Source organism: Patiria miniata, unplaced genomic scaffold, assembly GCF_015706575.1.
Source record: "Patiria miniata isolate m_02_andy unplaced genomic scaffold, ASM1570657v1 HiC_scaffold_1, whole genome shotgun sequence".
Classification (NCBI taxonomy): Eukaryota; Metazoa; Echinodermata; class Asteroidea; order Valvatida; family Asterinidae; genus Patiria; species Patiria miniata.
In genome coordinates, this window is record NW_024037047.1 from 8,050,109 (window position 1) to 8,073,693 (window position 23,585).

At 40.7% G+C, this 23,585-nt stretch overlaps 2 protein-coding genes across 5 annotated transcripts in view; one reads left to right on the top strand and one right to left on the bottom strand.

The window, feature by feature from the left end:
* The window catches only part of LOC119721637, a 108,549-nt gene that overhangs the window by 75,386 nt on the left and 9,578 nt on the right, over nt 1–23,585 (bottom strand). The window lies entirely within an intron of this gene.
* On the top strand, nt 3,673–6,147 carry LOC119721694. The gene is made up of 2 exons (XM_038191691.1): nt 3,673–3,913; nt 4,332–6,147. Exons 1-2 carry the CDS (start codon nt 3,674–3,676, stop codon nt 6,024–6,026), a joined length of 1,935 nt encoding a protein of 644 aa, XP_038047619.1. The 5' UTR covers nt 3,673; the 3' UTR covers nt 6,027–6,147.

Sequence of the window (23,585 nt, forward strand, 5' to 3'; positions counted from 1 at the left end):
GGATGCTTTAGACTGTCATTTACCAACATCCTCGTGAGGTATTTTGTAAACATTTGGTAGTTTTGTTTTTCAATGTTTGCAAATGTTGTAGGCATTCCCTTTAAAGATGAGAATATATACAAATATAGCACTACATTATAAGTTGTCTGATGTAAGGACTGGGAACCTAGTTGTTTGGGTACCAGTTATGCGCGTGTGGTGACTGAAGATCATTATCAACGCAAAGCCATAATGCAAACATTCCTGAGTGCTGAACGAGCCAGGTTTGGGAATCTGGCCTGTGTTTACATGAATGACATCCTAAGCTTATAATTCCTCCAAAATGAAAGAAGGTTTTGGACCTTAGGCATGACCATTCCTCCCTCGTAAAACTATGACCAAGAACTTCTCCAGTTCAACGTAAATGAAATTCGATTGACAGGAATGAACTTAGTTTGTCAAAATTATATCTGGTTTAGATAGAGATACCAAACATACAAAAGACAACAACTTTTGTTAAAGCTATAGTCCATCATTCGCAGCCATCCGAAAAGTAACTGACGTAATTACTGTTGAAAAACAAACTTGGTTGAAAGATAGTAAGGGAACTAAACTCCCTGTGAAATTATTCTTTCTGGGAAGCTGTCATTTTGAAGTAATCAACGAAAGAAGGCATTTCCAACGGTGATTCTTAAGAAGCACCGTAGGAAAATTTAAATTAGTAGTTCGTTTTGTTATTCAGCGCAGCGCGCACAAGTATTGGAACGACGCACACGCGCGCGCGGTTGTTATAATTCGTCGGATCAGTGCGCGACGCCGCGTATAGCTGCAATTCAAAACAATTCAAAACATGATTCAGTAACTTTTGATTTGAAATTGAGATCTTAGAATGCTGCTTTTCTCGGAATGTACAGCTGAAGCTCAGCTGAAACTTCATCAGGTTAGTTGTTTGGTGTCCTTCATTAGATTTTGAACACTTTTGTTGCTTCAAACGAACAAAATGCACTAATTACAAATGATGGACTTGGGCTTTAAAAATTGGCTAATTCCAGGCACACTGTACATACCACTTTTGGTGGTTTTGTTATTTTTCAATTCTGTACAAAGATTGTTCAACAGAAATGCTATTAGGCCAATAACAAAAAATAAAGCATTTTCTCAACTCTGCCCGCTTCCTTTTTCCTATCTGCCTCTTTTTTTTTCTTCTTTTTTTTTTCTTTTCTTCTTTCAAAGGGAATGTACAACATTTGCTTTTGCTGCAATTTTCAGATATAAATGGATTTGGAGGATTAGTATGTGTTAGCAAATTGTTAAAATGACTTGTTTCACGTTTTGGACTTGTAGATGTTGGAAAAACCAAGAAAACCATTCAGGTTCTTGTAGTCTGGTTCCCAGACCCCACTTAAGATGAAATGGAGAATGTATAGACTTTGGGGAATTGTAAGATCAGAGAGTCAGTCTAGCAGGCTTGTACCCCACAGTTGTGTAATCAATTGCAAAGAAAACACGGAATAACTAATTATTAAAAATTAGGAGCAGATTTGAAAAAAAAAGCCAGTTTTCTCCAACGCTGATCGGCCAACCAGCGTTGGAAAAATACAATTTTTCTTGAAAATGTCAGCACACCAGAAGCCACGATTTACAGGATGCTTTAGACTGTCATTCCCTAACAATCCAGCAAGGTATTTAGTGATAATTTGATCATTTCGTTTTGTAATGTTTGCAAATGTTGTATCTTCCCTTTAATCATTAATGTATTTGCAATATATACTTTGTACCATGGAACTGTCTTAATGCATTTTGGCCCAAATAAGGCAACCACGCCCTCTAGCGGTAAAACAACAAGGCCACAGACACGCCCACGTACATTGTAACAGTACATTCCATTGTGAACATTTCCCACGCATGAAAAGGGAGCAGACTTGAATGAGCAACACCAGGTTCACAGTACATGTACATGTATGTACATTTGACTTTTACTGAACTGTTCCTAACCTTCAGCTACCGAAGCACACAGGAATTTTTCGGTCTACCACTGTCATACACATTTTTTTCATCAAAAACAGGACTCGACGGTTTTCATCACAACACATCCAACGATTTGTCGCTGAAGGTTTGTGCCAGTCTTTGTGCCAGTTAGCACTTTGTGTATGGATTTGACTCCATTTTAGAAATGTTGAGTTTCCATTTTAAGATAAACCCAGGCCTCACACAGTGCGCCTGTTCATCAACACAGAGCAAGTTCGAGCAAGGACCAGTTGTTAACTAGTGGATGTGCACTGAAGTTGAAGTGCGAACGACTCTAGTCGAACTACTGTCATGTCAACGACCGTCAAAAAATGGCGGTTGCACAATTATTCAACACTTGTTGTTTCTCTTTATTTACACAAATAATAGTGATTGTGTATAGTTGAGGACATCTTACATGGTGACAAAAGTGACATAATCGTAAACTAACATGGAAAAAACTGTGCAATGAAAATGAAATTTAGCACTCACAGTTTCGTTTTCCGCCGTTTCTATTGATAGTTGGTCCCCTCTGCACTATGCTATGGAAATTGCTATTGATAACCAGCTATAAATCGTTGCACGACCAGCCGCTGTAGGTTGGTTCCAAATAGTCGACTAGCGTAAGCAGTCAACCATCGTCGCCTAGACTGAGTTCAGGCTAACTTTAGTTGAACTATGGTTAACCACTATGGTTAACTATGGCTAACTTTAGTTGAACTATGGTTAACCACTGGTCAACAAACTTGCGCATACATGTAGGTTTTTTAAAAGGTTGTTAGGGTGCAAGTTTTTCAGCATGAGGTAGCAGAAACACAGCCAATCGCTTATCTGGACACTAGATACAATGTAGTTACATGTACATGTACATGTACCTATAGACCGCTTGCAGACGCGTTCGATAATCGACGCGCGAAGGCGTGCGACGCCATGTTGTGGGACAGGCGTATATCTATCCATGCACATTTTGTCCCAGAACATGGCGTCGCTCACCTTAGCGCGTCAATTATCGATCGCGTCTGCAAGCGGTCTATTGCAGGATGTCATGCAAATTGATCAATTCTGAAACACTTTTTTAAAAAGATTTTTAAAACAATGTAAGAGAGGTACGTTGACAATGTTGTTACTTTTAAATTACCGGTATAAGGCCAAAAAAAATATATATTCGGTCTCTGGTCAGACCAAAGTTCCGGAATTGACGCGGGGACGCGGCTTTTTTGGTTTTTTTTTTGCTTTTTTTCTTTTTCTTCAAGCTTGGATTGTACAGACAAGGTGGGGTACTATTTTGCTTTTTTGGTGTCCTCATGTACATTGGTGTCCTGCATAATTTGCCTTGGTGCTTTTGATCATTTGCCTTGGTGCAATTTCCCATTCCTTGGTGCTTTTTGGTAAAACAAATCGAGGAGGTGCGGAAATAGAGGGCGCTGTTGGAGCTACCGCAGAACATTTTGGAAAAAAAAAAGATCGACGCGCATGATTAAAATCGACGCGCGCTGACCAGAGACCGACTTATTTTTTTTTTTGGCCTAACTAAACATTTTTGTGGGCCAAATTGATTTTTAAACGTAAAGCTATATTAAGCCTTCAGACAACTTCCAGGATTGGAATTTTGGGGTTGGGTTTTTTTTTATGGGTACCCGGGTACTGATGTTTTACTTCATTAGGGTACCCAGTTCCTGTACCCTAAATGCACACCATGACACTCTTTGTGCTTCCAGATAAAAACATGGACGTCAGAAAGGGACACTGCTGGCGCTGCGAGAAACCCCTACCCAAGCATCCGACCAAGTGCCGCGGGTGCCCCCAGGCCGAATACTGCAGCAGCGGATGCCAGGGAAAGGACCAAGTACGACACGGCAGTGTGGAGTGCAAGCTGTTTGGGCCTAAGCCGTGCAGCCACTGCGGCAAGTCTGGACTAACCAAGGAGGTATGGCAGCTCCACAAGTTGTTAAGGATGATACTCATTTTAGACAAGCGTGCCAAAGTTGTGGCAAACAAAAGAGTATTAGGGTGTCATTGCAAAGGTCAAATCTGCGATGGCCCCATAGCCAAATCTTTCTCATGACATCCTGTGACTGTGTGCCAAATGCCATGCTTGTATCATCAAAGGCACAATCCCATCACCTATCTGCCATACTAAATTCTGGAACGCCTTTTAAAAGAAAAGGGTGCTATGCGCCCCATCATTTTAGAACCTGAGTCAGAGTGTTTTCTTCTACCAGCGTGAGAATCAAGTTTGCGAGAGGATAAACATCAGGGTAGGCTTTGAAATACACCATGTCTCTTCAAACAAATTTGTCTTTGGTATTAATTTGTGTATTACTTTTTTTCCTTGACATCGTCAGTGTGCAAGTTGCAACCATGCCTGGTACTGCGACGCCAGATGCCAGCATACCCACTGGGCCACTCACAAAGAGGAATGCAAGAACATCACCAGAAACGTGAAGGGCACAGCCCCACTGGTCGGGCAGTATCACACAGAGAAAGGGGGGCAGATATTCCGGACGGAGGAGCCCCCGGCTTACATTGGCAACACCATCGCCAACAACTTCCTTCGCCTGGAGGAGAACGAGTGGTCCGAGCTGGCAGATGTCGGGCAAGAGGAGCTGGCAAGGGATTACCATGTGCTGTCAGCCGGTTGCGGAGACCTCAGGAACACTGTGTTGACTATTGCCTCCTTGCCTGCGAGGTACCGGGGACGGCTGGACGTCACTCTAGACGACTTCGACCCCTTTGTGATGGCCAGGAACGTGCTGTCTCTCTTCATGATGGCGCGGTATGCAACGCGGGACGGCATCGCGTCGTCGATGGCGACCATCTGGTACTCAATGCACATCTCCGGTTCTGAATATGAGCTCATCCGGGCCGCACTGCAAGAACTTGTTGAGATGAGTGTTGACGACTTGCGTAATCAAACCCAGGGTCTGGTGAGCATCGGGGAGGCTGATGTTGGGTATCTGCGTGAGGTCTGGAAGGGCTGGCTGGCACTCAAGTGTCAACGCTCGGCAGGTGACTCTATCAACCTCAAAAGACAAAGGAAGGAGATCTTTGACGGGGACACGGACTTCAAGAACGGCTTCCAAAAGTACCTGAACCGGATACCCGGAACAGATGCCAAGTACATGGAGGAATGGTTTCAGCATGGCTTGTTCCTTCCCAAGGATGTTGACCAGTCTTGCCTCGCCTTTGATAATCCAACACTGACTGCGAGGCCATCCGTAGGTGAAGCCTCCAATGAGACACAGCAGAGGCTTGGAGTGACCACTCCCAAAGAGTACAGCTTTGTGTACAGCACCAGGACCGACCAGACACCCTACTTGGTCTGGGACTGCCTGAGAGTGGATGAGCTTCAAAGCAAGCGGGGGTCGTCCGTCATGGTCAAGTACCATGCCTACGTGACTCACCTCCTGCAAAAGACCATCAAGTTTATCAGCCAGCACAGACTCGTCGTTCGCGTTTTTCTGGCCAACTGCCTGGACTTCCCCAACCATCACCTCACTCTGGGGATGCCAAACTATGACCGGATCTTCACATCCAATCTTGCCGACTATCTCGGTCACTGCCGCTTGCTGAAGACCTTCAAACCGATGCTGAACAGCGCCAACAAGCACTCCACCATCGTGACGCAGACCTTGAACTGGATGGTGTGCTTCATGCCCGAAGCTAACGTGAGCGAGGCGTCATTCCACGATGTCGCAAGTTTGAGCCTCATGTGCCAGATGGATACAGGTTTTAGTTATATGCTCTCCATGGATGTCGGCAATCAGTTTGAGTACTACAACAACACACACTGGTTCCTGGCCTTCCTCCGCACCGAAATCATGGCAGGGGGAGTTGGGATACCCGTCATGGACCACGTCCCGAAGCTCAGCGAAGTGATGCAGTACGAAGGGTTACGGATGCGGGACTTCAGGAAGGAGCGGAATAGACTGGTGCCCTTCCAGTACCGCGTCAACGCACGCAGGATCACCATGCTGAGAGGCCATGAGAGGAATGTGGAATGGTGCCTAAATGATCCTAACACTAAAGAGTCCCAATAGTTGAAATGACAGAGACTTTTTAGGTACAAGAAAATGTGTATTTGTGGTTATTGAGAGTTCTGCTCTGATGTATTCTTTTCTCCTCGGCACTATGGACTCCAAGCAGCAACAATAGAGGGCGCTTTGTGGCCTACTTACTAGAGCCAAGCAAGAACACAGATACAGGCAAATAATGTGGAAAGTGCACACAGTTTTCTAACTCCGTAAATTTCATAATTTTAGAAATCTTGTGATTCTGGTTGTTAATTACTTTTCAAGCTTTAGTTACATGAAACTGTACATGTTATACGTAGTTAGAATTGGACATCAGTGTAAAGAACTGATCAATGTATTTAAACGAACTTTATCTTCACGCAAACTTGAGTCCTCGATCCTGACTGGTCGATCCATGGCAGCAAACCGTGCTATGTTATCCCATATACCGCAGTCCATACCGCACTCCGTGTATCATGCTATTCCAAGATGCGCGTACCCTTCCCGCTGTACGCATGTGTAATAGGATAACCGCTGAAAGGTCGTGTACAGGGAACGTGTTTCATCTTAACTCTTTCAGTGCCAAACTCGTACATGTACGAGGTATATTTTTTAGTACAAAAGCGCCAACCTCGTACATGTACGAGGTAATGTTCGTACTTAAAATTGCCAAACCTCGTACATGTACGAGGTAGAGTAAATATGTTATCAAAAGGGGGCGCTCTCACCCTTTCTAATGGTACCATTTTCATGCATGTACGACCTGTATTTATTTTTTCATTCGAGTTCTTGCGAGAGGGCGCAGCACTAAATCTCGTATTTTCTGCAAAAAGTGCGGAATTCCCCTGTGTTCAGGCCAGTGTTTCAGGGTGTATCACTATGTTTGTGACTATTTTTGACTTTCCAATATATCAAGGATATACCGTACCAGAGAGCAACAACAACAAATTTAGTGAGTAAAACTTATTTACTTTTTTTTTTTACAGAATTTCGAACAATTAACAAAAACCTTGAAGTTGGGCACTTTAGGGTTAAACTTTTCAAATTTCGCGGGCACTGAAAGAGTTAACTGTGCACAAAGTTTGCATGAAGATGAAGTTTTTATGCCACTCGTGCTCATGGAACACGGAAAATGTAGTGTGTCTGCGTCCCACATACATGTACCACTCGGTCTTCGGCCTCATGGCATGTGGGACACAGGCGCACTACCATGAATCCACTAGTGCTTGTGGGATATACCGGTAAGGCCAAAAAAAAAAAATAGTCGGTCTCTGGTCAGACCGAAGTTCCGGAATTGATGCGGCGACGCTTTTTTTTTTTTTTTTTTGGCTTTTTTTTTTTTCCAAGCTTGTATTGTACAGACAAGGTGGGTATTACATGTTTTTTGCTTTTTTGTGTCCTCATTATACATTGGTGTCCTCCATCATTTGCCTTGGTGCCCTTTATCATTTGCCTTGGTGCAATTTCCCCATTCCTTGGTGCTCCTTGGTACAAAAATTTGTTGTAGCTTCCGTGTTAATTTGAAGAAAATAAAAAGGTTGACGCGCATGATTAAAATCGACGTGCGCGCTGACCAGAGACCGAGTATTTTTTTGGGGGGGCCTAACCTACAGCTTGCACATTTAATTATACAAACGTATTTTTTTTTTAATATATATTGTGATGACTTGTGTGTAGAGGTCAACATTGTGATAATTACACGCGTATATGTCTGTGTGTTTGTAACTATTCAGCAATTGGCTGGGATAGCCCACAAAGTCTCTCGACTTCTTTCCAGTGGGGTCCCTTGGTAGATGATGTGGAAGGAAATTACAGTTTCAGTGGTGGGAGGACAACCCCAGAATGATATTCTAGGGAAAACCCACGAAATCATGTTCCTGTAGAGACTGAAAACCAAATCCACATATTGGCCCAGGCAGGACTTGAACCCGGGTCACAGCGGTGGAAGGCGAGGAAAGTACCGTTATAAAGCCAAACCTGATATATACATGTACACGTACATGTACTTGCTAGCGCTCAAAAGAAAATGAGAGTTTATGGATATTCACAATATTTCTTTGACAAAGAAATGACAAAGAAGTGTCAACTTGCATTTTATTGTTTACGTACTGTGCATGGAACTGGTTGATAAATTACCCTAAATATTTAAATATGAAATGATAATGTTAAATGTTAAGCCACAGTCAACAATGAAGACAACTGTACCGCAGACTCATAAAAATGAACATACGTCAGTCAATTGTCAAATCATATCGTGGTCAAGGTTCAAAGATTGTAAAAACCCAGGTTGATATTCATGTACAAATGCATCACAAGTCCAGTCTAGACACAATTTCAATTCAATTTCAATTGACACATACCGGTACATTGTGTTCCCAGGTAGAAACCGTATTTACTTTTGAACGTGTTGAGTGTAGACCTTTAAGGACTATAAATAGTTTTTATAAGAGGTGTGTTTTTCTATGTTAATGATTCACTGGTTACCATGCGTTTACCGGTAGATGATTTGTGATGCTCCCACAGTACATGAAATACACATTGGACCAGCAGTCAAGATCAATGAAGTGAATGTTAAGAATTCCCTTCCTAACCCTCGTGCTACATGTAATTTAAACAGTCACACACAGTCAAAATTTCCATCTACTTCTCTGCTATACTTTTAACACAGGCTAGTCACCAGCAGTCCGATCATATGTCTACCAAGCACTATGACTAGTCAAACTCAGTCAACAGACCTCGAACAGACAAAGCAGGCAAGTTGTGGGCACAGCTGGCTTATCAATTACCCACAGTCAAAGCAAAGCTGTATCGAGTTACATACACATTAACAGTCACGGCCAGTCAATCCTGCTTTATGTAGGCTGGGAGCTCTTAACTGTTGAAAACAGTCACTTGATTGATTTTGACTGAAAGGACAACTTGGCACAGAATGTATGTTTGCATAGGAGGGTTAATTGATATAACCATGCTGTGACTGGATTTGATTGATATGCCAGCTGTACAGTTACCTCTTTTGTCTGCTGATGGAATTTGACTAGTCACAGTGTTTACATGAATGTGATCCGACTGTTTTTTACAAGTCTGTATACAAATGCATGGCAGAGGACGTGGAAGACATTTTTGACTGTTTGTGGCTGATCACACAAAGAACAGGTATCGGTATATTTGCATTGACTATTCAACTTTGCAATGTTAATAATATACATGTAATTCAATAAAAGTTGCTCAATCCTACGTCATCAGCTTCAGTCCACAATTTTGGCCATTGGTATCAAATGAGGGGAATAATTGTCATAGCGATTTTTGGCAAGGTATACACCTCCAGAGTTGGAAAATATGTGATAGCATTGCAGCGGTGGCAGCTTTTTGGGTGTTATCACCCTTTTTTTTCAAAATGTCCATCAAAATGCTTGTTCCCACTCTAGGGGCGGTATACCTTGCGCATGCGCACTATAATCATTTATGCCCTGATTTGATGATGGCCAAACCCCCAGGCTGATGGCCTATATCATTAATTAAAGGGAAGATACAACATTTGCAAACATCAACAAACGAAATGATCAAGTTATCACAAAATATATCTTACTGGATTGATAGGGAATGACAGTCCAAAGCATACTGTTAAGTTGTGGCTCCTGGTGTGCTGACATTTTCAAGAAAAACTGTATTTTTCCAACGCTGGTCAGCCGACCAACGTTTTCAAAAAGTGCTTCTAATTTTTCATATTTAGTTCGTCTGCATTTTCTTTGCAATTGATTACACACCCATGAACATTACAAGCCTGCTAGACTGATTCTCATGATCTTACAATTCCCCAAAGACTATAAATTGCTCCGTTTCATTTTAAGTGGGGTCAGGGAACCAGACTACAAGAATATGATTGGTTTTCTTGGTTTTTCCAGCATATACGAACCCAAAACGTGAAACAAGTCAGTGTAACAATATTTGCTATAACATACTAACCCTATAAATCCATTTCTTTCTGAAAATTGCAGCAAAAGCAAATGTTGTACATTCCCTTTAACAAAAACTGTTGAAATTACAAAAATTGACATGTGAAGCTACATGTAATTTCATGGGGCGGTTTCAAGGGCATTTGCATGAATGCTGAGGGCCAAGTCACCTAATCAATTTAATTTTTTGTAACCCCCAAAAGAATGAAGTATCGATGCAGTGTATGAAAATTCCTCAGAAAATTACAGGCAATTGATATATGGCTGTCCTTTAAAATTCTTCTTGGAAATTTCCTCCAACGAGTTGCCTGTAAATTGCCTCATGCGAGACACTAACAATAAACAAAATTTGATTTTTGGATTGCCTTTTTTTTTTGGGGGGGAGGGATGGATTTCCCAAGTGGCAAATCTACAGGTTCGTCAGAAAACTACAGGGAATTGATAAAATGGCTGCCCTTTTCTTCTTGGTAATGTCCTGGAGCAAGTTGCCTATAAATTGTCTCATGTGAGACACTCCTAACAATAAACAAAATTTCATTTTTGGATTGTTTTTTTTAGGGGGGGGGGGGAGGGAATGAATTTTCTAAGTGGCAAATCTACAGGTTCTTGATCAATCAATTTCACAGACTGCACCTGTCGCTCGTCAAACATCATCCCCCCCCCCCCCCCCAAGACACTGCAGACCAGAGCCTCTTCACATTTACATGACCTTTATAGGCAAGGCTCTGCATTAAAGAGTAAAAAAGCTCCGGTAATATCAATAATTTGCGCTTTGCTTGTGCAGACGATAAATCATTTATAGGCGTTTGCAGTGGCATGGTACTGAGTGTGCATTATTTAGACTTTGATTTATTACTCTACCTGTAGGTATACAAAAAAAATGGCAATTACAGAAAAGCAGTTTGACAAATTGCTACACTGTCTGGTGATACAGGTAGTTCTGCAAAAATTGTGGATGTAGCACCTGTAGTACATTGTATCACATTGTATCACATTGTATTACATTGTATTACATTGTATTACATTGTATTACATTGTATTACATTGTATTACATTGTGTTTATTTCCCAATGAATCCATGAGAGTCATTACATAAATTTGGGGTCCAAGTGTTTGTCCTGTCCATGTTACGTCTGACATTTCTTGATGCAAGTGCTCCTTAACTCTAACCCCTTGAGCACTGTTACCAGAAAGTATCATGAATCTGCCAAAATGCACCAATTTTGTCATGCAAAAAAATGTTGGTGTCCTGAGTCCATCAGAATCACCAGTGAGTCCATCAGAATCCACCAGTGTAGTACATACGCTGTACACACCAAACATATAGCCAAGGAGTTAACCTGTTGAGATCCTGAATCCATCAAAGTCCCTCAACTGCTCAATATGGAGGTATCCCGAATCCATCAAAATCCTGCAGTACCGCTAGGCTTACTCCTACATGTACATGTAAATCCATCAAAATGCCCCAACTTTTTCAATATGGAGGTACCGGTATCCTGAATCCGCCGAAATCCTCCAAAACAGGGGTGTGGATTTTGATGGATTAAATTAAGGTACGTTAATGCAGCCGTCCTCCGAGAGTGATTATGAACAGTTCTACATGTACAACGTTTGCAGTCGTTCGTGATGTTTCTTGAATGGCAAATGACAAAATACCAAGGTAACAGGGACAGGAAAAATGTCACAGTTTTAACCCTAAATTTATGGAATGTACGGTATAGATACCCATAACCAAAGCATAAATGGCTCTGGAGAGAGTTTAAAAAATGCCATCAACTACTGTAGCCTGAAAACCTAGTTCACAGTGCATAAACAAGTGATCCGCGGGCCGCATGGGTCGCCTTTTTTCTTGGTCGATCCCTAGGCTATATGTTCTGTGTTCTACTTAAAAAAAACGGCAAATTGTGTGCATATTGAAACACCAACCTCAAATGACCCCTACATGACCCTTGACCTCCAATTTCAGAAGAGTTGTGATGAACTTCCACTCAGGGATCACTCTATCATTTAAGTTACACGAAAATCCATCAAATTCTGTACACAAAGTTAGCATATTTAAACAATGACCTCTAATGACCCCTACATGACCTTTGACTTCAGTAATCCGATGAAGAATTGTGTCTTCCCACCCAAGGGTCACTGCATCCAAGTTTCCTCAAAATCCATGAAAGCATATAGAAGTTATACATTTTGTTCAAAACTTTAACATGCATACATGTATAGGCTATTGAGCCACCGTACGTGTCTACGGTTACAGTCATACAGAATTTAGGACTGGTTAGCGTCTCCAAAAACTTTGTTTACGCGACACACATAAATTACATCACTGAGGGACAAAACACAATATCCTATAGCAAATTTCCATCACATTTATAAGGCATTCAATCACAGAGAAAAAAAATGTGCTTGTACAGTCCTCCAATAACTACTCGATACTCTCTCAAGTGCAAATCTTTTATGCTGGATTGATTTTGTTGGCGGTTTGAGACAATTCCTCCGGATGTGTGGCACACCGGTTCGATTCATCAGGAAGTCGGAACAAATTGCTTCAGCTTGGAGGTTAGGGGGGTTGGAGGTGGGGATGGGAGGTGGAGAGGGGAATGCCCACAGGAGAAGGTCACATACAGTGAGCGATGCTGAGAGACTGGCTACCATAGGAGGCAAAGATGGGATGACGGATTACGACACGAGATGCGGTCGTCATGGCAACAGACAATTGGTGTTAATACATCACTATTGCATTGACCAAGCTGTTAATGGTTTACTTGATAAGATGTTGTATGTACACTGTGTCTGACAAGAATATTGTGTAGTGCGATTGAGATTTATTTTGCCACATGTAAATGAACATGTTGCAATCTTAAATCTACATAAAGTTGATAGTTTTTTTTCTCAAATTTTCAAGATTTGGTGTTTTTTTTGCAGCTAGGTGAAATATTGCAGATCATATTATATAGTACATGTACACGCGTGTGATTCTTTTTCTCCATACATGCATATGTACATGTACATGCATTGGTGTCTAAATTTCATTGGAAACCACTTAAAATCAGTGAAACATCTGTGGAATTATGAATAAACAGGTACCAGCTGTGAGTATACTGGTACATGTACATGTACATTATATTTCTGTCATATTACAAACTAATTTTAACATAGGATTTGCATTACATGTATGTGATGCAAGACTCTGCGACATCAATTGCGCACACAAAATCTTTACAAATTATTTCACTGACTATTAATTAAAAACCTCCTTTTATTTGATCAGTCACAGACAGTCACAAATTTCAATCCTGTTCCCCTGCCTTGCCTTTTAAACAGGCTGGTCACCAACAGTCAGATTATATTTCAAGCAAGCACTGTGACAGTCAAATTCCATCAACAGACAAAAGTGACTGGTAGGCACAGCTGACTTATCAATCTCCTACTGTCAAAGCACAGCTATATCAGGTTTCATTTATAACAATCACAGCCAGTCAATCCTGCTTTGTGAAGGCAGGGAGCACTCAACTGTATAAAACAGTCACTTGGTTTATTCTGACTGCTGGGCTGGCCTTGTTGAAATTGACAGCCAGAGAGGGAGGGGTAAATAGACAAACTGGAAGTATGAACTTTAGACTAAGGATAGCTTAGGCCAAAAAAAAAAGTCTCCGGTTTCTGGTATGGAGCTTGTCCAAAAAGTGGTGCGGCGACGCGGCTTTTTTTTTTTTTTACCTGACTTTTTTGCTTCAAATGTCGGCTGATGACTGCAAATGGTGCCCGACTAAACTTAGTGCAAATATATGGGAGTCCAGAGAGGCCACATAAAGCTTATTCTCGATCATAACCCCATCTAAAAACACGTTAAAATTGTGCAGTAGCAGGATTCCAGTCAAACCAGTGAGTTTGGCGGTTTTGAGACATCATCTTTCATTGAAAAAAAAACTTTTTCATTTTGCCGACGCGCATGGCTACGGCGACGCGCGCGCATACCAGAAACTGGAGACTTTTTTTTTTTGGCCTTACTAGTAAGGCCCAAAAAAAATTGCAGAAAAAAAATTCTCCTGCTTTCATTATTCCAAACTCTCAGATCCTTCAGCATCATCAAATTATAACAGAACCTTGTGCCCTGTTACATATACATTGTATGTCAGTTGAAGCAATTAAAAAGCTTCTCCTTTTTCCCTCCCTTTTTGATATGCAAGGCCAGCATCACTATTTGCACAAGCCATGTCTTGTGTGACACCGGGCACGGACAGCCCAACGACTTCCCCCATGATACGTGACATGATTCCCACTCACAGCTGGATCGGGTGACCATTAAAGAAACACCGGTAGACGGCAGCAGGGCCATCACAGCGGCTCACATTGCACCGAATCGGTCACCGATCAATTTGCAAAGATCCATTCTTGCTGGGGTCACAATGCTTGAATACGACTAGAGTGCCACGGATATTTTTCTAGCAAGTTTATTCCGAGCCCATGGGCATGGGGCTCAAAGGCATATAGGGTCATTGGTATTTCCTACTAAATTGTTATCAAATGGCTTACTTGGATTAAGTTTTACTAAGATTAAGGTTTTTCACTGTTTTCACGAAACGTGTACTATCCACCCAGCTGAAACTTCAACAGGTTAGGTTTTGAACATTCTGCTTTGGATTTTGAGTGGGGTTATTATCGGAAACGACCAACATGCACGAAAAGCAAAACAATCCAAACAAAAACATGTGATTTGTGATGCATGTGAATTGTTTTCGTTTTGCTGAAAGAACACTTACCTTTTGTGTGATCCGTGGGCAGAACTTTAAAACGGTGTTTGTGTTCAAAATTCCGTAACTTGAAAAGTACATGAGTGATTTGAATGATTCTTGTACTAAAAGAAAGCTCATTGATTGGGCTTCAATATCCTAGATTCTGAAAGTGCTACAGGCAAAACTTCATTCAAAATTGGTCCTGCCATTTGGGTTTCGGTTATTTTTTTACTCACCCTGTACATCGCCCCGAAGCAAACATTCCATCGGATTTGATTAATTTCTTACCTCGGTATTTCCTCCGCCATTTCTGTCATGATTTCGGTGAATCCAAATTCATCAGCACAATTCCAAAATACACGTATCACTCCAGTGACTTTGCAAGGTTAACACACACATTTACGGCACATCATTGGCATTTCATTTTGGGGAAGATCGCTGCAAGATGTTGTCAATGTTTAAAGTTGGCACTTACATGTAGACACAGCTGAAAACAGACGACTACCAAATATTACATGGAAAATGATTGGACAACACTTAGGAACCTAATTTGCATATCTGCCACACTGAGACATTCCAGTTGTAGACCCCAAAAAAGACGAAATTCATCATCCACTGAACAGCTCACAAAATCCAAGATTTGTTGAAATTTGGCATGCAGGTGCTGTGACTAGGTTCCAAACTCTTCAAATTTCAACCATCAAGTTTTGGTTTGTTAGACCCTACAAACAAATTACAAAATGTATTACAATACATATATTGATAGGGTCACGGCCGGACAATCTTTCCAAAACTACATGTAAATGAAGCCAACTTTAAATAGTCCGTCACAAAAGATAAACTGGCAAAATATCAAGAATCACTTGTTCCAAATGTATTCCGCATGTGTCTAGCCCACAATTGAGGTTAATGTCAACCAGAAACTCGGCTAGCTCCAAAAATACCAAGCGATCAGTCTGGGATCCTATCTCCACAACACACTGTGTGAGGCATTTAATGCTTGATATGAAAAAATACTGTTCGGGCTGCAGACTAAACTGGGGTGCCAGAGTACAGAGACCTTTGTTTGAACAACGAGGTGGGATCGTGATATCGCGAGTGCCTATTGTGTACTCCTATCACCGGACCCACATTCAAATTCATGTACCGCCAAACCGTACCCTAGAAACAGTCCGACACATCGCGTGCAGCAACGGACGACATTATTGTGCCCGGTGACTAGTCACTAAGCTATGCACAATTCATGTGTCACTTTATCACACAATACATCACTCATATCCAGTAACAGGCAAAGCAAAATAAGTTGACAAAATTAATCACGCATACTTTCTGACAATGCGTCAAAGTATGTGGGCACGCTTTGGGACAATAGGGGAGTCACAGTTAGGGCACTTACATTGTCCTTTTGGAGTGGGGGTAGCATGGGTGTCATTTATTATTTTTGGCACAGGGCCGAGAGAGGCTGCTCTAATCATAGAATGCTGTGTAGGAGTAGGCGGGGCAGAATTTGGCAAATCTGTGGGGTTACGAATTCACAGACAACAATGGAGAAATGTCGCCATCAATGATCATCAATGTAGTGCGGTCAAACAAATGTTTAATTGTGTTATGGTACATGTCTGTACGTACGCCCTGACATAACATTCAGTGGTTTTTTTCATTAATCCTAATGCTTTTCTACATGTATTTGTCATGTTTTTATTATGCTTGTTTATTTCTTCCTATAATATGCAACAGGTTTTGCACAAATTATTTTGAGTTGAACCCAATGACTTAAAAAAGTTCAAGAAATAACTTTTGATTGTGAAATTTAAATGCACATTTTGTACCATGTACATTTTGTTTGATGCTACGCACGTTTCATTCCCTGTAATTTCCAGTACAAAATTCCTATTAATTTCACATAAAAACAAGCTTTGAAAGTTAAAAATTGTTTAACACCTTCATTCGTCTTCCAACAAAATTGAATCTTTTTGGCATAATATCAGAACTTACAACCAAACTACAACAAAAACAGCAAATCCAAGACTGAATTTCTTTCTTAACTTTGTTAATTACATGTAAAAGTCCAGTACTAGTCCGAAAATTTGGGACTTTCTCAATACTGTGTATGAGAGAGCCAAAACTAAAGGTATTGAAAACATGCAATACAAGAAAATAGACTGGCACCTAAAAACAACCAGTCCAACACCGCTTCAGTACTGAATCAATCAACTGTAAAAACTGTCACCAAAAAACGTGTGGCATGAACCGGAAACTAGTCTCTACGTACTACTCATTTCTCCATAGTCAGCCACCAGACTAAAGACAATAAATGAAGAGGTCAGTCTTTTCAAACAGTTGGACCATGGACATGTACACGTCACGTGTACCAGTCTAGTCTTTAGCCTCATTTTGAAATCACTTGACTTCCCTCTCATGTGCAAACAATTGAAAAAAAGTCTCCTTTAAAAATTGAATTGAGTCTGCAAACTTAATTGGTGAAATACTGAGGACCTTTTCTTTGCCCAATGAAATTTTTGGAGAACTTTACTGGCTGAAGAGTGAGCAAAGTTGGCCTGATTTAGTTTTGCATGTTTCAGAGCACTCCTGGTCCTAGTCTGGCCCAGTACATGCTCTTTGTACATAAGGTAAAAAAAAAAAACTTAATTTTCTTTAAAAATCAATCCACAATTTGCAACCATTTTTTTTCCAGAAAAAAAAAAATCCTGTGCGCCCCTCGACCCCCAAAACCCTGGTACGCTACAACAACATGATTGGCAAATGCCAGATCCAGCATTAAAAAAAAAGGCCACTTGGCAGTTTTGATTAAATATTGTCGCCGATCCCTTGAACCAGAACAAGGCCTCAGCAAGCAAGCACACTGAAATGACAACAACACACCATGCCATCAGATGAAATATACGAAAACCAATCTCGGCTGTTGCCTGGTAACCTGCATCCAGACCGGTAACCGGGCACCTCTGAGGTCAACTGGAGGGAATGAATAATGAGGGTGTAAAGATCAAAGGGGTACAGCGCACACTGAGCAGTTTGTTCAAGAAAATGACAAAATTAGAACTATACATTGTAGACTGTACAAACATGAAGACTCTGAAGAGCCATTTTCCAAATCTCGACTTGAATCTCCAACTTTGGCTCACCTCTGGCTCCAGGAATGACTGTGGTTGTAAAGATCAAAGGGGCAGAGCGCATGTTGCAGTTTGTTTAAGAAAATGCTGAAATTAGAATTACACCATATAGTACCGGTATGTTAAAGGGAAAATACAACATTTGCAAACATCAAAAAATAAAACTACCAAATCATTTTGAAATACCTTGCTGGACTGTTAGTGAATGACAGTGTAAAGCATCCTGTTAAATCATGGCACCTGGTATACTGTCATTTTCAAGAAAAGTGGTTTTTTTGTATCAATTTCTAACGCTGATCGGCCCGATCAGCGTTGGAAAAAACTGGCTTTTTATCAAATACTGGCCCCAGTTGACCATCGCACGTGTTTGCAATCGATTACACACCTATGAACGGGTACAAGCCAGCTAGACTGGTTCCCTGACCTTACAATTCCCCAATGTATTTAAAGGGAATATACATCATTGGCTTTTGCTGTAATTTTCAGAAATGAACTATTTAAGGGGTTAGTATAATAGATCAATATTGTTACACTGACATGTTTGAAGTTTTGTGTTCGAAAATGCTGGAAAAACCAAGAAAAACAAAACTGTTCAAGTAGTCTGGTTCCCTGACCCCACTAAATATGAAATGAATCAATTTACATATGCCGGAAAATTGTAAGGTAAGGGTACCAGTCTAGCTGGCCTGCACCCGTTCATGAACATGTAACCAATAGCAAACAAAATTTGGACTGAATTAATGGTAAATTTGGAGCAGTAGTTGAAAAATAGTAAGGTTTTTCCAACGGTGGTCGGCCGACCACCGCTGGAAATTTTTACAAAAATACCATTTTCTTGAAAATGACTTCACAGCAGGTGCCATAATTTTACAGGATGCTTAAGACTGTCATTTACCAACATCCTAGTAAGGTATTTCGTAAACACTTGGTAGTTTTATTTTTCGATGTTTGCAAATGTTGTATATTCCCTTTAAACTGCTCTGTTTCTTCTTAAATGGAGTCAGGGAACCAGACTACAGGAAAATGATTGTTTTTCTTGGTTTTTATAGCATTTTCGAACCCAAAACTTCAAAAAAGTCAGTGTAACTATATTTGCTATATATTTCCAACCCCTCAATTCCATCCATTTCTGAAAATTACAGCAAAAGCAAATGATGTATATTCCCTTTAATATGTAAACGTGTATGTTGAAAAGCCATTTTCCAAATCTCGGCTTCATCTCCAACTTTGGCTCACCTCTACCTCCAGGAATAAAGATCAATGTTTAGAATTCAAAAACCAACAGAGTACAAAATTAGGTTCGACACTGCACTGTACATTATGGAATGCCATTTTCAAAGCCACGGCTCCGTCCTCAGCTTCAGCTCCATCCCTGCCTCCAAAACATGAAGTCTAGAAGCCTGAATTATGTTGAAACAAAATAGAACTATGCTAAATTTTGGTCCTACAGGTATTTTATAGACAAGATGCATGAAAGGACTTCCAGTGAATAGCCATTCTGAAATTGATCAGTGAGCAGAAGCACTTGGCCATGGATTTTTTTTACAATGAACCCTTGAGTCACTCATGAAGACCCTTCACAAAATCTCTGTGCCGGATCTACAATCCCGGCCAAAAATGGTTGGGACATGTGACAACAAGCATACCCTCCACTGATCCCCTACTACCCATCCCCCCCCCCCCCCCCCAGCTCCCTCCAGCCTCGCTTTGGTTACATTGATTTGAATGCGGAAAAAGTACTATGGTCTATAGTACCGGGAAGGGTTTAAAGACGAGATTGCAGGTACGATATCCTTGACTTGATCGAATTTTCTAATTCGTGGCTTCGGAGAATTTTTTTTTGAAAGGGAAATAAAGTCCTTTTGCGAAGGCATTCCAGCCAGATATGGGTGTATTCTTAGAAACGCTCTGATCCCTATTAACTGCACGATGCGTGACTTATGGCTGAAATCTGGCCCAATGGCAAGTTTGGTCCACAAAAAATAAAAATCGCCGTCAGGACCAGGGTTGAGAGGCTCTACCTACAATAGTTAGTAGAATAATCCAAAGTCTACAGCTGGCCCGGTGAAGTGTGAACAGTATGCTTTGTCAAGTTTTGTTTGATTCAAGGCCATTTTCCGCTCACAATGGACCTGATTTCAACACCGAAGATTTCAACAAGGATGCCAGAGAGCTTAAAGATGGTGTGAAAGACCTAATGCTATCAATCCTTCTTGACGATGGGCCCTCTCTCGCAAAACCACTTCATTAGCAACTTTGAGGTGTCCAGCTGTCGTCGTAATTGGCAGTTAGTGATGACAGATATGACGCAGGGCTGGGAGATTAAAGCTCAGGGGCCTAAAATCACGGAGACCCTAATAAAAAATACTGCTTAGCAATTATGCTGATAAAACAAAGAGTACAGAGTACCATGGAACAGCAATATACATGACATGTGACATATTGGCTGGTAACCTGTTTTGCTTAGCATTTTCGAATAATTTAGAGTTCGATTATTCGAAACTGTACTTGACCGAATATTCGATTATTTGAACCTTGCCGATCAAGTTTTACACACGCCAACTGCAACTGCCTTCCTCTCTGGTCAAAAGTTGCATACAAAGCGCGTCGGGTAAAAATTGCATGCAGCGATGGATATTATAGGCCACTGGAGTGTTTTGACAGTTAAAGTACTGTATAACTGTCGAGGGACTTCAACCAGCTAAAAGAATGGGCCCAATAAATAAGCGTCGACAAAAAAGTTACCGTCGATAAAAATGTGACAATAAAAAAATACAACTTTACGACTAAAATAACATCACAGTCATGTGTGCATACGTGTGCACAGTTTTTTTCTTTTTGAATATATTTAAACTGGCAAAAAACTATTGGAATATTTGGTCAGTGATTGAATATTTGAATATTTGGGACAGCCCTACTGTGCTTGGCAGAATACTGTGCTTAGTGGCTACAGCATGTAATTGACCCAAGCTTGGATTAAACGCATAATACCTAAGACAGTTTACCCATTCCTATTGGTCGAGAACCTATCACATGGCTGGTTTTAAATGATCCATAAAGACCAGCTGGCTGGTCTTAAACACTTTTCCAGTGTTACATGAAATTTGGACTATTTGAAATCCGGTGCCTTTTACTGGCTTATTGGTTGAACATTCACAATCCTCACATAGGCATGTACCGTATACTACTAGTGAGTCACTGTTGCATAGTCCTAAATTCACAATACACCAGCACAGCTGCGTTCTGCGCCACATCGCGCTGTGCACAGTGTGCTTGGCCAGTTTAAGACTGGTTGGAGTCTGGATGCTTATAATGACACTTGCCTAGTTAGCATCCAGACTTCAACCGGTATAAACGTAGTGTTTAAAACCGGCCAAGCACACATTAATTCCCTTATTAACAAGAAACGACTTTGGAAATTTTGAACAAGAATCTGTCTACAGAGGCAATGTCTTCCCCGCCGGTATTGAGGAATTTAGTTCGGTCAGAGTCTTTACCGTAATGACGCGGAGTTGGTCGTTAGAATTCCGCCAGAATTCTTCGCCGAGTGGAAGAGGCTCAAGTGTACAACGTAGCGTTCATGTTCAAGATGTCTCAACATCGTTTGTTTAGATTTACAACACCGAGCATGTGCAATGTGCCGACTGGTATATTTTTCATCTAAACAGAAGGGGCTTGGAGTCTTGCTGTTGATGTACACGATGTGTACTGTATGACATTTCAGAATTCCATCCTTCATGTACAAATGTATGTACATGCCCTAAAACTACAGTATTGCTCTTTCCCTGTGGCAAAACAAGAGAAAAATTGCTGCGATACAAAAACAAAATATAAATTGAAATGTTAATGACTATTCTCAGGCAGCTTGTTACAAGTTTTAAATACCCTACTACATTGCAAGTATAACTTTTGGTTCGCTATATTCTTTAAAACGCTCTTTTGTTTATTTTCTTAAATTAAAGATGCGTTTCCCCGTGCTATTTTCGAGTTTCATCCCGAAAAATAGATTCCTTTTCTAAATTGCTATTTTTCAAGCACTGCAAAAGTTATTCACTTTTGAATGAGACACTGACCGGAAAAATCAACCCATATTTTAGTTATGGAATTTTTACTTTATAATTTTGAATTATTGCCTGCCAGACAATAATTCCGTTCTCGCAGGGTAGGCTGGTTCCCGCCTCACAATCAGTATTGATAATGTACAGAATGGGAGCCAGTCTACCGGTACTCGCAAAGTGGATCTGTTTGCGCCCAAAACAAAAAGGTTTTTTTTCCCAGAGGGTTGCAGACGTCCAAAAAAGAAAAAAGGAGATTTCTGTGTTTGGAATAAAATGTAAAAGTTGAAAATTTACAAATACCTGTACCGGTAGGAAAAAAAATCTAATTTGTTGAAGAGCACGGGAAATGCAACTTTAAGCATTTTCAAATTAAAGTTTTCAAATTAACCATAAAAATATGCATCTTATGTTTAATTAATGACATGTAAAGCCCTAACACTCTGCAATCGTTCAATTTCCTTCAGGAGTTTGTGAAAAATTTGAATGCTGGTTTGAAGAAGGCGATGTAGAAATCCAAGCCACTTTTTCTTTAAACGGGGGTTGATACCTCTTTGAATTTTAGTCAAACTACACAGAATTATATTGGGTTGATCTGCAGAGTGAATTACAGCGATTTTGGGAAGAATCATCACATGAAAAAATTCTGTTCGAGTAAGCAAGGAGACGTTTCATCATAAATTGTAGCTCTTACATGTACACTGTACATTGCTTTAAAGTTTCACGCAATTACATGACAAGCAAGAAAATTTCTTTCAGGATACTGAGTGCCAAAATGAAATTACTTCCCTCTGACGTCATCAAAAAATTCACATTCCTTTCAGCAATTACCGTAGTTACATCTGATCGAGCCTTTGAAGCGAAAGTTGATCAAAATACTTTGTCAACCGAAGTAGAAGGTAGTGTCGACTCACAGCAGAATAATGTACATTGTATAGATACATCCGTCATGTACATGTATGGTAGCACATGTATTGTAATTGAAATTGTCAATACATGTAGTATGTGACCTTGCTCATTGTGTTCACATGTATTACATGGGAAAATGTATGGCCTGTGTACATATATAACTTGGATAATCATTTTAACGTCAGGGTCTAGCTGTAACAAAGCAGCCACCACCGAGGCAGAAGATATGTCAATATTCCTGACAATGGCCTGGGAAAAAAATGACCCTGTCTTTGATTCAATTGAATTCTGGTGAGGTCGTCCAGCGTGTGAACTTCAGGTTCTATTATGACCATTCAATGGTTGGAATGCATTCGTAGTACTGTATTTAAATGTACGGTTGTACAGGTCCCTGCACAGTATATGCACTGTATATTTAATAAAAAAAGAACTGTCCAGCACTTCATGTGTAGGGCTGTGCATCGGAACCGGGTACCCGAGTACCCGACCGCTGATGTCAGAAACAGGTTCCAGATTACGGGATCGGGTACCGTAACCAACTTTACATATTACTTAAAGCTATAGTCCATCATTTGCAGCCATCCGAAAAGTATATGTAACTGTCGTAATTATTGTTGAAAAACAAACTTGGATGAAAGATAGTAAGGGAACTAAACTCCCTGTGAATTTTTTCTTTCCGGGAAGCTGTCATTTTGAAGTAATCAACGAAAGAAGGCATTTCCAACGGTGATTCTTAAGAAGCACCGTAGGAAAATTTAAATTAGTAGTTCGTTTGGTTATTCAGTGCAGTGCGCACAAGTATTGG